The 16,984-nt window shown below is 46.7% G+C and overlaps 1 protein-coding gene across 1 annotated transcript in view; it reads left to right on the top strand.

The window, feature by feature from the left end:
* The first annotated feature begins 246 nt into the window (after positions 1-246).
* Positions 247-16,984, top strand: part of zyx (zyxin) — a 28,840-nt gene continuing 12,102 nt past the window's right edge. Inside the window, exons 1-3 of the mRNA XM_048260582.1 lie at positions 247-547; positions 11,647-11,869; positions 13,414-13,646. Coding sequence (XP_048116539.1) covers positions 11,662-11,869; positions 13,414-13,646 — 441 coding nt within the window. The 5' untranslated portion in view covers positions 247-547; positions 11,647-11,661. The remainder of the gene's footprint in view (positions 548-11,646; positions 11,870-13,413; positions 13,647-16,984) is intronic.

Raw genomic sequence — 16,984 nt, 5'->3', positions numbered from 1 at the left:
CTAGGTGAGAAGAAAATGTTATAATGACCTCTCAGTTGTCCACTGAAAACCGGCTAGTTCAATTCAGCTTTCCCGTCTGCCTTTTTGTGTGCTGATACCAGCCCACAAACTTTCCCCCACTAATGTTACATTTCATAGGTATGCAGAGACTTCGGTCTTCCAAGTCCAGACAAGGAAATGCGGAAGTTTCAACCGGAAGTGTGTCAGTTGATTAGGAAAAACTTGAGACAGATTGCCAGGTATCTTGCTCACCCGAAAACATTTCAAAAACACAATGGCAAGAATGTAAGGATTACCGCTTCTTGTTTCAAGTAAGGAAATACCTCAAAAAGGGAGTGGTGATGTCAGGGTAACGTTAGGCACTTTAATTGAGGCGGAGGCGCTGGGATTAACCACTCATTCTGACTTGGCTAGCCACTAGCCAGCTAGCTAATGTTAGTAGCTGGTTAATAGTAACGTGTTGGCTCTACGTGTGTCTATCACTGGTTAGCCTACCTCTGAGCTCGGCAAGTGCCAAGACAACCTGCCAAGCTTGTTTTCAGCTGTGGTAAGTTGGTGGCTAACTCCGTTAGCTGTCTTGTTTTCTTGCAATGTTAAAATGATGTCGTCGGTTTTGAATATGATTTCGAAGGATACAGCAGTCGATGTAATGTCAACCGAGCAATAACAAAAGTAAATATTAACGTTGCCATAACCTTACTGTTAGGTTACTGTAACGGTAACGGATGTTGTCAATGAATTAGCCCATCATGTCATTTACCAACGCAGAGGCTGCTTGCAATGTGTTTTCCCCATCGTAGAATTAATAGGACTATCATTAGCCTCCTGTGAAGCTAAGTATTTTCACTGGCATATTTCGTGGAAATCGTTTCTGTCATTAGTCTGTTAACATGTTACCTAGTCTTCATACAAAGGCTTTCGCTCATCTTCCATGTAGTAGACTAGACCTGCTAAAATCAAAAATCATGCAAAGGGGTGGAGTATTACGGTATTAACGATACATGCCAGAAACAACTTGTATGAAGAAGTGGTTGGTTGCAACCGGTGTCTGTCTTTAACTGGATTAGAACTCAAGCCGTTTAAACCTATTCGTTAACGTTAGTTAGGGTAAATGCCTTGGGCACAACTACGGTTAATCACACTGTAAAGGACTACGTTGTTTATAGCCTAGGCTGCTCCTAACTAGTCTGTCTGCCACACCGCTTTGCTGCGCCTACTTATGCCTACCTGCTAGCCTTATATGGTGAGCTAAGACGCTTGCATCGAAGTTCTCACTGCAGTTCCTCAAAACACTCGACATTGTAGACAATCAATCTCAGAATTGTCCTGAACATAAATGGAAGCTAGGATCGTTGCCGATCTGTGAACAGCGTGTTTTAAACTGGCTAACAATAACATGTCATGAAAGTATGAATGAATGAATAAATAATAATTTGTCCTTTGGGTGGACTTCTGATTAGCGGCATATTACATGGTGACATGGTTTATAGGGGACGTGTAGGGGAAGGAAGAATCATGAGGAATTGTATTTTATCTCGGTCTTTTGCTTGTCTCGCTGTTGACTGGTGTGCAACAGAAATGGGCTAAACATTCCCCAGTCACCACCGTAAAGTTATTTCAGCAGAACGGCTATTGTCTGTGTACATGACGCGAGGCTCACAGACCTAGTTTTTCGAAGAAGAAGAAAAAAGGGGAGGGGTTGTGGACCCAGTTTAGATATTCATTCTGGCAACACCCCATGCCAGTGGCTTTCCAGACAGGCAGTGGGCGTGACCTCCTGTCTCCGTTTTCATAGTGACCAACCCCTACCGCGTGTGACCCTGTGGACTGGTAATCCCACAGAGGTCCTGCTTTCCGATAGCAGGGTTGCCCCAAATTACATGGCATTTCCTTCAGGCCTGAGTGCCTGCTTTGTTAGCCACTGGATTGCTTCACCTCTGATAAGCCACTACACTCAAGGTTGAGTCACTTGAGACTGCATTTTTCTTTTTCGTCGATCTTTGACGTCTAGTCACCACTTTGAACTCTGCTCCAGCTTTATCATTATGATGTCACTGCAACCCAGGGCGAAGAAAAGCTGTCATCAAAAAGGTTGGGAGCATGGGTTGGGATTCTCTCTCTCACACACACACACACACACACACACACACACTCCACTAGATGATGTCACACAAACCTACAGATGCAATGACTGAGTTGCTGAGTTTGGACAATAGTGTCTGCTAAAGTGGATAATTGTACAGTATTTGAAAGAACTAGCAGCTGCTGGTCCTAGAGGCATCTTGTGTCCTTAGTTACGCCCTTAGTTATGCCTGTTGTTTCCCTGTTGTCAGTCACACAGGATGAAGGCTCCCACGCAGTCAGTTCCTCTTTCTGACATATAGCCTGCCCCATCACGGGAAAGAGCATATTTCATCACAAACCGTCAAATGTGTGATTCTTGCACTGGTTAGAGGGCGGCTAATCGCCAGAAAGCCACAACCTGACCACAGGTCCACCCAACCTGGTTGCTTATACAACAGCAGAATTCTTCTCACACACAGAGTGTGGCGGAAAAAAAATCGCCTCACGTCTAAATAGTGTCTAACCTCTCTTTGCAACTTCTGTAATGTCTGTGGTGACTGTTCTCAAGTGTGTGAACTTCCTTTAGCTCTGGTTGCTACATGTAAGACTACAATGCCCAATGATAAGACACAATGACTTTGTCCAGCGTGGACGCGAGAGGCCATTGTCTCCTGAAAAACTGCCTGCACTGTGTTTTTTTTTTTTTTTTTTTTCTTTCTCTCCAGCTGTCAAATATTCCGCTGCTTAAGACCTTTCTTGACAATGCTGAGATTCATGCATTTAGTCTCACCAAGCTAATAGCGTCCTTGTTCTTGTTGGCCACGTAGTGCCTCTCAGCCTTGATGTAGATTGAGGATTTTGCACCGGCACCTTGTCCTGGCATTACTGGCAAGCAAAGCAGGGAAACGGACACCCTGACAACCCGCGTCTGGGCCTGAAGAGATGGAAAGTTTCTGCCGTCCAAAAGCACACACTGCAGTGCCTCCTGTCTGTTAAGCTAATTAGTGTCATCGAGTATCTAGAAAATGTGCTGCCCCAACAGCATGGCCAAAAAAAAAAAAAAAACATGACACCCCTTTTGGGAGAAAAGCTATTGATTGTGTTTTGATCTGGAGGCGATGATGTCATGCAGCAAGGGTCAGATGATGGGCCCAGGGATGTGTCACGGTCCTACTCGACAGCTGCAGCCCCCTGCTGTTGCCTCCTCACATTACCCAGAATGCTCTCATCCAGCAGTGACTTCTGCTCTTTCCCTCGCTTTTATGCCCCCCCCCCCCCTTTTCCTATTTCACCCCTGATTTCCCCCAAACCTGAGTGGGAATCAGTCATCCGTAGCCAGGGACGAAGCATCTCTCTGTGTAAACCTGACTGGAACATGTAACAGCCATTGCCACACTGTTGGATGTCTGTAAAAGCCAAGCAGTCGGCGTCTTTTTTATTTTTTTATCACAGCCCTGTGATGCCATGGCTTTAGATGACCCTGTCAGCATGGTGTGATGGAGCGAAAGCAAGCAAGCAAGCAAGCAAGAAGGAAACACTAGCTGACTACCCTCAAACACTAGCTGACTATACCCTCAAACAGGTGCTATCAGAGATTTACACTCCAGCAAGCGCATGAATCATCCAGCCCTAAATTGTAGCCTTAAAGATGGTCTGTGAGCGACTTTTCAGAGACTGTAGAGGGGAAACGAGTCCTTATGCGGCAGTGGCCCTTCAGGTGGCCACCGTACTGGTTTCAGTTTGATCTCAGTTCTTATCAGAGCTATGGCCTGTGCTCTCATACCTCAGACATTTGGTCTACTCATTTCTTATTAGCTGACCCGATGCTGTGAACTTATAAACTTCATTTGTCAGTGATGTTTTATGTGGTATGTCCCCATGGGACTGAATCATAGTTGAAAAGTTCTCAAGTGAAGTGTAATAAGGGCCTGTCCGATCCCTTGGCTGCACTCTGTAAATATTTCATCGAGGCGCTCCGCTGCATTAGTCAGGGCTTGGCTAAAACATACAAAGTGGGGGAGTTTTACCGGACGTGTGTGTGTGCGTGTGCATGTGTGTGTGTGTGGCGGGGTGGCTATTATCAGGACCAAGCTGAAACCTGGACTTTAGGCAGAGAATATCAGGCAGGGGAGATGTGGGCCATCCTTATATAACCCACTATGTCAGGTCGTTTTTTCACGTCCACTGTTGCAGGGAAAGGGGCATTTTTATGGGTGAGAATCCAAAGGCCTTTCCCATCGACAAGGCTCCAGTGACGAGACCTGGGCTAATCTTAGCCCTCTGGGCGGCGAGAAAAGAGCTCTTCTCTAATCTAGCCGCGCTCTCAGGCAGCCCTGGCCGCTGGCCCCGGCAACAGGCAGGATGGAGTGGCGGCGGCGCAGATTGGAATTTTCCACCGTAACCGTTCCTCCTGATTTTGGTTCCATCTGCATTGCTGGAATGCTTTACACTTGATCGCTGGGTCCTGCCCTGACATGAACGAACCTGGAATTGGAGTTAAATGAAGCTTTAAATGGGATTTTAAGCAAACAAAAAAATGAAAAAGCAAACTCCCATCATGAAAATACATCTAAATTTATAGCTCTAGAACTTTTTGTGTGGCTCATTTAAACACAGAATACATAGCTGCAGTATGGAGGGGATGCTTTGTAACCTCTGAGCAATTAAAAACAACCAAGGACTGTCAAAGCAATTCAAAGCAACCTACTCGTTTCAAGCTAACTAACAGCAACTTAAAAAGAAAAAAAGCTCCGAGCTAAACCCATGCTCACAGTCACGGCTATGAACCCTGAAGAGTGAATCGCAAATCAGGGCACTGTGTGTCTGTTTTTCCCAACCAACTACCCCCCCCTCTGCCTGCGGCTGCCTGCGGGCCCAGTGTAGGTTTATCGGCCAGCATCAGTCATAATAACCGGCCCTAATCCTTTCTGATGGGACATGAAACGCCGATTGAGCTGCAACAACAAAGCGGACGCTCGGGTTTCGGCCGCGCGCCACTTGCCCAGCCGCTGAACTCGGCCCGCTGCACTTGTGTTCTCTCCCTCCCTGCGTTTGCCCCGCCTGGGCCTGGACTCCGGCTCTGTTGCGGCTCTACCGCTCTCCCTGCTGCATACGTGCTCCTCCTCCGCTCCAGAGTAAACACGCTAGAAGGGTGAGCGAGACGCAACCACACGCGCCTTATCTCCTGAGGTCGCCCACAGGATGGGTGAGGCCCCACGACGCAGAGCAGGGTCTAGTGCTCGTGTCCGCATCCACACACACACACACACACGACCCAGAAAAGACATTCCTCGATGCAGTCGAACTGCTCTCTGAAGACACTTGACGACTTGAAGACTTTGGAGTGTCGTTGAGTGCAGTGCACCCTTTGGTATGGCGCTCTTTGAGGGCCCACGTCTGCAGCAGGAGGATGCTGTGTGTGTGGCTGTGATAAGGCTTTTCTGTCTCCCTCCTGCAGAGTTGGATTGACAACCTCAGGAAACACACACTCACTGCACCCACAGCAGATGGCCCACTAGGCGCTCATGGATCACAGGCCCTAGCTGCTGCATGCATCATATTGACATCAATGGGAGGCAGAGGTCAATCATGCACATTACTTGGAAGACCTAAAATGTTTTAAGCAAAAACAAATCTCTGAGAGAGGCTCTTTAAGCCAAAAATATACTCTTTGTATAAGTCCAACTTGTGTGCTTGTGTAGACAACATGGTGCCTATGTAATGACACTGAGCTCATGAGTCCATATGTGCCGTGGAGTGTGAGCGCCGGCTCTGACTGTGTAAGGTAATCGAGGAGGCAGAGGGGGCTACGAGAGACTGTTTGGGGGGTGAGGTAACGGCAACATCTCTAACAGCAAACACGTGTGTGAGAAATATTTGAGCGCCCTGGCGGCTGAAGCAGGAAGCCTCCCTGGGGCCATATCACATGAAGCTGCCACAAGTGCTGAAGTGTTTGGAGCTGGAACCCCAGAGGGGGGCACTACCCTGGGCACTACCCTGGTCACTACCCTGGTCACTCTGGGGTGTCTTTCCAGCCAGCATCATCACACAAGCACCACCATTATATAATCTAGACACATTCAGGGCTCCAGAGTGCGAAGTTGGTCGCATATGCGACCTAATTTTTCAAAAGTGCTACTAAAAAAATCGGAGGTCACACCGGTGCGACCAGCTATTCGAGAGAGGAAAAAGTGTCCGCATTGAAACTCTACCTTTGGTTCAATAACAGACACATATTTGGCCAATATCGTGGTTTAAACAAATCACAGATAGTGAAGGGCGGGACCTCCCCTCTGATTAGCCGTGGCCCAGTGCCTGTGTGTAAATTTGAAAATGCGTGTGCTGCAGAGAGAGGGAGAGCGAGGTGTCAGAGACCCGTCAGATAAACAGAGTGGATGTAGTTGCATTACAGTGTGGTCACATAGGCCGAGAGAAAAGTACCCTCTCCCCACTGCCTTTCGGCGGCTAGCAGCAAACCGATCAGACAAGCCCGAGATGATGATCAAGTTTATCGTTGCCTACGTTGCATAGGCCTAGTGAAACTTCCCTTCACCAAGTTCAGTCCAAAATAATTATTCACCAGAAAAATAGTTTGAACGTAAACCCGACGTACAGGAATGCCACTTGCGCCAAATTTATAGGAGTCATTGCAGATGAAAAGACGTCTTAAAGGGGAACTTGGCAACTATTTCAACGTAATAAACCCGTTTAGAAATCATTTGGATGGTTAAATGACCTGTTCCGGTGAAAATGGTGACTTTCCCCGCTGCCCCTAGTGTCCCCAGGCGGAAAACCAACCTTGCAACATTGAGACTACCGTCCCGGAAAGAGAAGTGAGAAACAAGAAACTCGTTTTAAATCGTGTTTCTTACCGTTCACTAGCTTGTAAACAAATCCATGTGCTTTATAGTTACCTTTTCCCACAGTTTGAAATAGCATAATGCACAATTTATCCAGCAGAGGGGGAAATCCTGCCAAGTTTCCCTTTAAAATTGCATACAAGGCCTTCGCGAACGACCGAGATACAGATATCGCCGAAAAGGAGTGAGTCATTGACCGCAGTTACATACAGGGAGTAACCCGGTTTTCAACAGCAATATTCGTTTTGCGTGCGAGTTGTGTAAACTCATTCTAATGGCATAAATCAATTTAATCCGATATTTGGCGCAAACCGAATATCGCTGCTACATTTAAAGCCCGAATATTCCCTGCATGTATAAGGGCAGTTCCAGCGTTATGGATGTGACAATTGGACTCATATTGGTAAACAAAATGCCTTAGAGTGGGGGCAAAAATAGTATCAGTGAATTCATTTGCATAACTTTTAAAGTAACCTCTGTCCTGAATACTGAGAAATCCTCAAATTTCATATAATCAATTTCATCCTAAGAATACAAGGCATTTTATCAGCGTTATGGATGTGACATGAAATGGACACCCTTTTGTGAGAGATTACAGGTTTTCTACAAACTCGGTGAATTTTGAAGGAAACTGCCGAAACTATGATATATGTACCATGAAGGAGACTTGAATGAACACAAAAAGTGTGTTTTTGAAACTATGCGTCATTTTCGTAATGCATTATGTAGGAAAAACTGGCGTTATGGGTGTGTTATGGATTTTGGTCAGTGATTCCCGGGTTACTGAAACACCAGGGAACATGAAACTTGGTGGCCACTCCCCTAAATAACTAGCCCTACCTGAACCGTTGCACCCAAGATGACAAAATATTTATGGTATGTTAGTCTCAAGAGCCCGCATGAACCTAATCCATACCCACTCATTTGTGATTTGCACACATAAAGTACACGCGCGCACACACACACACACGCACGCACATGCACACACACGCACATGCACATGCGCGCACGCACGCACGCACAGTCGCACACATACAGACAGGCAAGCACACACACACATAAACACATACAGACAGGCAAGCACACACACACATGCACAAACACCCACCCACATGAATGCAGACACATAAACACACACACACAGGCACGCATATGCATGTGGGCATGCAAACACACACGCGCACACACACACACATAAACACACAAACACAGGCACGCATACGCACATGCGCACACACACGGACACACACACGCACACTCTTATAAACAAAAGCAAACTCACATATGCACACACTCATTTACATGCACATGAGTTGCAGGAGTAGGAGATGGAGATAAATTGACAAGCATGATTTATTTTTGCGAAGAGAATATGCAGGACTGAGAGGCGGTCATATTTTTTACCGCTATGCGGTACATCTAGTTTATTGCTGCCCTTACTCATGTTACTTTGTGGGTATTAGCTACAGAGGACCTGACACTTCAAATGCTGTCATATCGCGTCACATTTAAAATTAAGCTGTGTTAAGCAGACTTGAAAGGCAGGCTGAACAGATCTGCAACAGAAGGAGGTTGCTATGTTAACTCCAGCTGCCACTTGAAAATAGGCTATGGCTAGGCTAATCATTGGAGGTATTTTAATATTATGTTTGTTTTGCTAATGGTTAGGCAAGGCCTCCCTGTGGTTTTGATCAACCTAATAATCTTTGAAATGTCAGTTGTAAACACTAAGTTGAAATGCGTTGAAACTGACATGCCACCAGAACAGACGTTTTATCGGCTTTGAGGTATAATAAAGTCCCCAGTCTTGTAAATTCACATTATGTAACATCATAACGTCACATCCATAACGCACCATTAAAGGTTTCAAAAGTAAAAAAGGGGCACAATTTGGTCATCACACTTTACATTGATATAAATCAGCTTTGCACAGACACTATGGACATTGTCGCATCAACACTGTATGTGTAGCATAAACTTTTCCTATAAAACATTATGGATGTGACATGGCCATGGAACTTGCTGACTTAAAAACAAAAGCCTTACAAATGTAAGGAGTTGTGCTCTTAAAGGCAAGCTGAGCATAGACATTACTCTACCATTCCCTTGGGTCCATTTATCTACTTTTGAAATATGTATAATATTACCATGTGAAAAATGTTGTTTCTGTATGGTTGCACACCATATTTATGATGTAAAAAGAGTGTCATTCTCCATCAAATTCAATCAGATCAGTTACAAACAATAAAATATAGACCTAAATGAAGATTTTAACAACAGTTCTATTTGCGTATGCACAACTTTTTTTTCCATGGTAAGGATGACCTTTGCATGGAATTGCCCATAACTGTGGTCATTGTGTACGGTGAATTGAATGGACACATTTAGATCGAGCATGGCAAGTCATTGCAATAGCCTATAATAATAGGCCTACCATTTCGTTACTGCATTAACCATAGTGATGTTCTTATTGAAAATTTAAAAATACTAAAATTAAAAAGTAAATTGCATTGTGGGACTGTCAAATGATTATTGCAATCATCATTGCAAAATCACATAAAAATCCCCCAGGCTACTTGGAACATCTCTTTAAATTGTGCCCAAATACATTTCTATGGAAGATGCTAGCATGGCGAGCTGGCTTAGCCAAGGCCTAAAGATCATGAAGGGTAGTATGTAAGACACTGAGCCATGAGGTGTGCCGTCTGAAGCCCGTAAAAGACGTGCACTGTTGGTTTACTCACTGTTATGTTTATTTAATTCATCTTGAGATGTTTTAAGTTTAAATTTCAGCTCAGTGGAGCACTTAAAGCACCAACACTTCATTAAGTTACTTTTCGTGTAGAATTGTAAATCATAAGTCATAGGACAACCTATATTGGACAGTAATTAAGGAAAAAAAGTGAGCCTGCTGCGGTGTTAAATGCCATGTGGTTGAAAATTTGGGTGCACCTAACTTTTGTGCTGGTGCACCTAAGAAAATAAGCCCTGACATTTATACCTTTAGTACTTTAGTCCTGTGTGTGTGGATCATTTACTATGCAGTGAGTACTCAGTATTCATGGACTTGACCTTTGACCTCCAACATAAACTCACTTCATCTTTGAGTCCATACAAACACTTGTACCAAATTTGAAGCATATGCGTCAAGCCGTTCTGGAGATATAATGCACAAAGCATGAGATATGGCTGTGACTTTTATTTTGACACACGGGAAACACTTAAACAGGATGTGTAGTTTTAGGGAGCGCCAGATTGTATGCATTAGAAGCTGAGACAGTTGGATTCACAGGTGACACCTGTACCAGTTGTTCTGATTAGCCCAGGAACTACTCTGGGAGCTTAATGAGCGCAGCTGGCTTTAGGCCATTATGACATCACAGCCATTCAAGTCTATGGGGGAAAAAATAGCTTTTTAACATTTTTAATCCCCTATTTCTCAAAAAGTATAAACTTTTAAAAAATCTGAACTAATAAAACTCTTGCCCCACTCCAGACCTTCAGAACGGTTATTTCAACATGTCTGTACATTAAGCGGTTAGTCGCATTCATTCTTGAAAAGGTAAAAAAGAAAAGGTTATAATAAGAAGCAGCCAGGAGATTTCAAGATAGTGGATTCCATCCACTATAATTATTCATTTGTTTTTCATGTTGCAGTCCTTGTTTGCCTAGTGATATCAGCCATGGGAGAAAAGGGAACACGCTTTAGCTTTAGCTTTGCATTCTTTTCTGGCTGGATTGCTTATGTGCCTGTGTTCTAGTTCCATGTATTTGTGTGTCTCTCTCTCTCTCTCTCCTCTCTTTCTTTCTCTCTCCTCTCTCTCTCTCTTCTCTGTCTGTGGTTAAACCTAGATCAAGATTAAGTACCTGTTCATTTTAAAAGAAGCACATATTTGTGCTGCTGCTGAAATTGTCCCTCCAAGCAGCCAACTCTTAAGCACTTGCCAGGAACAGTTTATTCAGTTGTCTAAAATGCTCACAGGCCCACAGGTTGCAGATGCTAACACTTTATTGGCTAGTCATTCATTAAATGCCTTGTCCTGCAAACCATGTGATGCTATGTCTGCATAATTTTATCAGGGTGGTTAATTGTAGCACCTCAGTTTGGTCTCTGCCCTTGCCAAATAAATCAGCTATTGTATGCCATGGCCTGAGTTAACAAAATGGGACTTGGTGTTGGGTAATAGTTAACCCAACAGCAGTCTTTCAGCAGACTCGCTGAGACGTTATCTTTATTCATGTTGTCGTCATAACATGACTCATTAGTAGGGTTGTGGTGTAGTCAAGTGTGAGTAAATTCTCTGCCGGAAGAGAGGTGGTTTCCACAGATCACAGGATGTGTTTTTGGCCCATGAGTAACTTTGGTTCAACATCAGTTGACCTGTCGATTTCAGGAAGCACTGCCTTTTTACATTTCACTCCTTTTTTGGTCATCCAACAGCATCAAACAACATACAGTGGGCCCTGTGAAAAGCACAGGTTGTAATATTCAGTGAACAGGATGATTTCTACTTGGTTTATTTGGTTCATTTAATTATTTGTTTATTTAGTATTTGGTTTATATGTGTCTGCAGCACAACAACTTTGTGTAATATTGTTGAAGTCATTTGCCCAACCAGTGAACCAGCAATAGTGAAATGCAGTGAGGCCAGGGGAAGGGGGTGGAAATGTACCAGATGGCACACATTCTTATGTTAATCCAGTCTTTCCCTACTCTCTCCAGATCTCAGAAACCAGCATGGCTGACTCCAGCAGCAGTAAGCCACTTGTGGTCACATCTTCCGTGTCACTCAAGGTGACCGCACCCTCTTTCTACAACCAACCAAAGAAGTTTGCCTCAGTGGCGCCCCCTCGCCCCAGAGGACAAGCCACCTCGACGGTGGTCAGCACGGGGGTCATTGGTAGGGTGGGAGAGATGCCACCACCCCCACCATCATTCTGTGAGGGTAAGAATGGCTTGACATTCATCATCATGTTTTAAACAGTTCCTTCATTCATTTTCATAATTTCCTTTATTTGTATTTGCTTGGCTGTTTTTCCAAAACTGGCCACATGATGCTAATTATGGAGGCTCTTATTCAGTCATGTCATACAGGCTCTTGACACCTCTGAGTACCACACAGAGTTCAGAAGTAACTCAGAATCCCGTATTTTATTATCACCTTGTCTATAGTTCTGCCGAGACCTTGAGTGTGTGTGTGCCGGGCTGGCGATGGCTCGTTGGGTCCACGTGTGCGTGACCAGCAGTGTGTGTGATGGATGGCACATGGCAGTCACCAGACAAGCACGGCGATCAATCTCGGCCTTGGGCGGGAGATTTGCATGCGCCGAGGCACATATCGAGGCCTCCGTAAATCACAGGCACGCTCTGCTCCGCACATTTAGTAGTTCCGAGTGGCCTGGGTTTCCTCTGCCGCAGCACGGCTCAAACAAGCTCCCTCAGAATAGCACTTACTACGTGGCCTGGTTTTGACCTTCATTAATCCTGCAGTAAATTAGGCTCTTTTTTAATGAGGAATATGCATAGTGGACTATATGTGTCTCTTTGTATCGTTGTGGTGAGTGTAGCCTAAGAAGTGGGATTAACTCTTGGCTGTTAGTGTTGCCTTGAGGGTGGTCTCTGTGTGTGTGTTGGTAGTGCAGTGTGTGAATTGCCTCCAATGAAGAAAGTGTGTCTGACTCTGACCAGAGGTAACCCCTCTGTGAAATGGTGTGTGAAAATCACAAGGTGTAACTTGGAGTGTTGAGGCAAGGAAGGGCAGTGTGAGTGTCACAACATGAGCTGTAAAATGTAGTGGTGACTAATATTGTGCTTCTCCCTAAACACTGCAGTAACTTACTGACCTACTGAAATGGCCTGTCTAGATAATATGGTGCTTCATCTTCTCCTGAATAACATTGTGATTAAACTCTTGTCTAAACTAGAGTAATTTACATACAGGAATAGTATATTATTTACCTTCCTGTTGACTACAGGTAATACAGAGATAGTATATTATTTACCTTCCTGTTGACTGCAGGTAATACAGAATTGTCCGCTAGACGTTGTGCAGCTAGTTGCTACTTGTCCAGAGCAGATCACAGCTGCTTATCTGATGGTCACTTCTGACACACTCGGCTCACAGTACCGGTTTGCAGAGTGCCGTCATGCAGGCGTGTCTGTGACTACTGTTCTCACGGTCCTTGGGAGAATGTACGCAACAAAGAAGATGGGTGAAACACACACACACACACAACGCAAGCATACACATGGCTTCTACTGAGGGACTCTGTCACAATGGAGCGGGTTTGAGGTTGTCTTATTCTTGGCTGGCTGCTCACACAGTATGGATGTCGTTGTACACCTCCTCTGAGGCATGATGACGCCTCGTGTTCTCGAGCTCAAGCTGCCAAATGCTGGTGGAATGAATAAACATTTGTTTTGTGTATGTTCTGTTTGCTTATGTTACCTTGGTCACAGCTTTAACGCTAGCCCCTCCCACCTTATCAGATTTCCCACCCCCTCCTCCGCCATTGGATGACGCGGAGCTGCCTGCCCCTCCCCCGGAGTATGATGCACCTCCCCCTGCATTCCCTGCCCCTCCCCCTCCAGCTGTGGAGGACCTGCCCTTCCCAGCACCCCCAGAAGAAGTCACCTCTGACCCCTCCGACCCCTCACCTCCTCCTCCTCCCCCTCCTCCTCCCCCACCACTTCCTGCGTCCAATTCCACCAACAACAACCAGGTAAAGACACACACACACACACACACACACACACACACACACACACACACACACACACACACACACACAGATTCACCATCATGTTATCAACCGGACACACACACACACACACAGATTCACCATCATGTTATCAACCGGACACACACACACACAGATTCACCATCATGTTATCAACCGGACACACACACACACAGATTCACCATCATCATCACATCATCATCAGTCAGATGTAATGGTAATGAAATACAAAGTCAACAGTTACATATTTAGGTTTAACACTGGACCAGACTTTGACCGGTCATTCAGTTGCAGAGAAGCTATTAAATAAAAGTGCTTCCAAATTAAATTTTTTGTACCATAACACAAGGCAATTAGATTTTAAAGTTAAAAAACTCCTTGTGTCGGTGCTTGTGCAGTGCCATTTTGACTATGCCTGTTCAGCATGGTACAGTGGCCTGACAGTAAAAAAATAAAATGCAGGTTATGCAGACATACATACATACAAGACATACAACATGATCCGTTTTATATTAGGTAAACCACCTAGGTATCATGTCACTTCTAATGATTTTAAGACGGTGGTCTGCCTGTGAAACTAAGGGTTGAACAGCTAAAACTGAATCATATGTTTAACATTATCAATGGGGTAGCCCCTAAGTATTTGGGATCCCAAATTATAATGGTGCATACTCAACATACCCATGAAACAAGAGCAAGTGTTCGCTCCTTTAAGGTACCATCTGCAAAGAGCGCGGCACGTAGCTCTTTCTTTTATACAGGGATTATGCTATGGAATAGCCTTCCATTTAATATTAAAAAGAAACAAAAGTGTATATGTGATATCTGTTGCATGTGTTTGTATGTCTTGTCCTCTTCCATCAGGGACCATGTTGGAAATAAGTGTTTTTACGCTTTTACATGTAATCCCTTGGATACCCCCCCTGTTCAGCCATTGGCCAAATCTCCGGCCCTGTTCAGCCATTGGCCAAATCTCCGGCCCTGTTCAGCCATTGGCTAAATCTCCGGCCCTGTTCAGCCATTGGCCAAATCTCCGGCCCTGTTCAGCCATTGGCCAAATCTCCGGCCCTGTTCAGCCATTGGCCAAATCTCCGGCCCTGTTCAGCCATTGGCCAAGTCTCCGGCCCTGTTCAGCCATTGGCCAAATCTCCGGCCCTGTTCAGCCATTGGCCAAATCTCCGGCCCTGTTCAGCCATTGGCCAAATCTCCGGCCCTGTTCAGCCATTGGCCAAATCTCCGGCCCTGTTCAGCCATTGGCTAAATCTCCGGCCCTGTTCAGCCATTGGCCAAATCTCCGGCCCTGTTCAGCCATTGGCTAAATCTCCGGCCCTGTTCAGCCATTGGCCAAATCTCCGGCCCTGTTCAGCCATTGGCCAAATCTCCGGCCCTGTTCAGCCATTGGCCAAATCTCCGGCCCTGTTCAGCCATTGGCCAAGTCTCCGGCCCTGTTCAGCCATTGGCCAAATCTCCGGCCCTGTTCAGCCATTGGCCAAGTCTCCGGCCCTGTTCAGCCATTGGCTAAATCTCCGGCCCTGTTCAGCCATTGGCTAAATCTCCGGCCCTGTTCAGCCATTGGCCAAATCTCCGGCCCTGTTCAGCCATTGGCCAAATCTCCGGCCCTGTTCAGCCATTGGCCAAATCTCCGGCCCTGTTCAGCCATTGGCCAAATCTCCGGCCCTGTTCAGCCATTGGCCAAGTCTCCGCCCCTGTTCAGCCATTGGCCAAATCTCCGGCCCTGTTCAGCCATTGGCCAAATCTCCGGCCCTGTTCAGCCATTGGCCAAATCTCCGGCCCTGTTCAGCCATTGGCCAAATCTCCGGCCCTGTTCAGCCATTGGCCAAATCTCCGGCCCTGTTCAGCCATTGGCCAAATCTCCGGCCCTGTTCAGCCATTGGCCAAATCTCCGGCCCTGTTCAGCCATTGGCCAAATCTCCGGCCCTGTTCAGCCATTGGCCAAGTCTCCGCCCCTGTTCAGCCATTGGCCAAATCTCCGGCCCTGTTCAGCCATTGGCCAAATCTCCGGCCCTGTTCAGCCATTGGCCAAATCTCCGGCCCTGTTCAGCCATTGGCCAAATCTCCGGCCCTGTTCAGCCATTGGCCAAATCTCCGGCCCTGTTCAGCCATTGGCCAAATCTCCGGCCCTGTTCAGCCATTGGCCAAATCTCCGGCCCTGTTCAGCCATTGGCCAAATCTCCGGCCCTGTTCAGCCATTGGCCAAATCTCCGGCCCTGTTCAGCCATTGGCCAAATCTCCGGCCCTGTTCAGCCATTGGCCAAATCTCCGGCCCTGTTCAGCCATTGGCTAAATCTCCGGCCCTGTTCAGCCATTGGCCAAATCTCCGGCCCTGTTCAGCCATTGGCCAAATCTCCGGCCCTGTTCAGCCATTGGCCAAATCTCCGGCCCTGTTCAGCCATTGGCCAAATCTCCGGCCCTGTTCAGCCATTGGCCAAATCTCCGGCCCTGTTCAGCCATTGGCCAAATCTCCGGCCCTGTTCAGCCATTGGCCAAATCTCCGGCCCTGTTCAGCCATTGGCCAAATCTCCGGCCCTGTTCAGCCATTGGCCAAATCTCCGGCCCTGTTCAGCCATTGGCCAAATCTCCGGCCCTGTTCAGCCATTGGCCAAGTCTCCGGCCCTGTTCAGCCATTGGCCAAATCTCCGGCCCTGTTCAGCCATTGGCCAAGTCTCCGCCCCTGTTCAGCCATTGGCCAAATCTCCGGCCCTGTTCAGCCATTGGCCAAATCTCCGGCCCTGTTCAGCCATTGGCCAAATCTCCGGCCCTGTTCAGCCATTGGCCAAATCTCCGGCCCTGTTCAGCCATTGGCCAAATCTCCGGCCCTGTTCAGCCATTGGCCAAATCTCCGGCCCTGTTCAGCCATTGGCCAAATCTCCGGCCCTGTTCAGCCATTGGCCAAATCTCCGGCCCTGTTCAGCCATTGGCCAAGTCTCCGCCCCTGTTCAGCCATTGGCCAAATCTCCGGCCCTGTTCAGCCATTGGCCAAATCTCCGGCCCTGTTCAGCCATTGGCCAAATCTCCGGCCCTGTTCAGCCATTGGCCAAATCTCCGGCCCTGTTCAGCCATTGGCCAAATCTCCGGCCCTGTTCAGCCATTGGCCAAATCTCCGGCCCTGTTCAGCCATTGGCCAAATCTCCGGCCCTGTTCAGCCATTGGCCAAATCTCCGGCCCTGTTCAGCCATTGGCCAAATCTCCGGCCCTGTTCAGCCATTGGCCAAATCTCCGGCCCTGTTCAGCCATTGGCCAAATCTCCGGCCCTGTTCAGCCATTGGCCAAATCTCCGGCCCTGTTCAGCCATTGGCCAA

This window comes from Alosa alosa, chromosome 13 (assembly GCF_017589495.1).
Source record: "Alosa alosa isolate M-15738 ecotype Scorff River chromosome 13, AALO_Geno_1.1, whole genome shotgun sequence".
NCBI classification, from domain to species: Eukaryota; Metazoa; Chordata; class Actinopteri; order Clupeiformes; family Clupeidae; genus Alosa; species Alosa alosa.
This window is presented reverse-complemented; position numbering and strand designations above follow the sequence as displayed.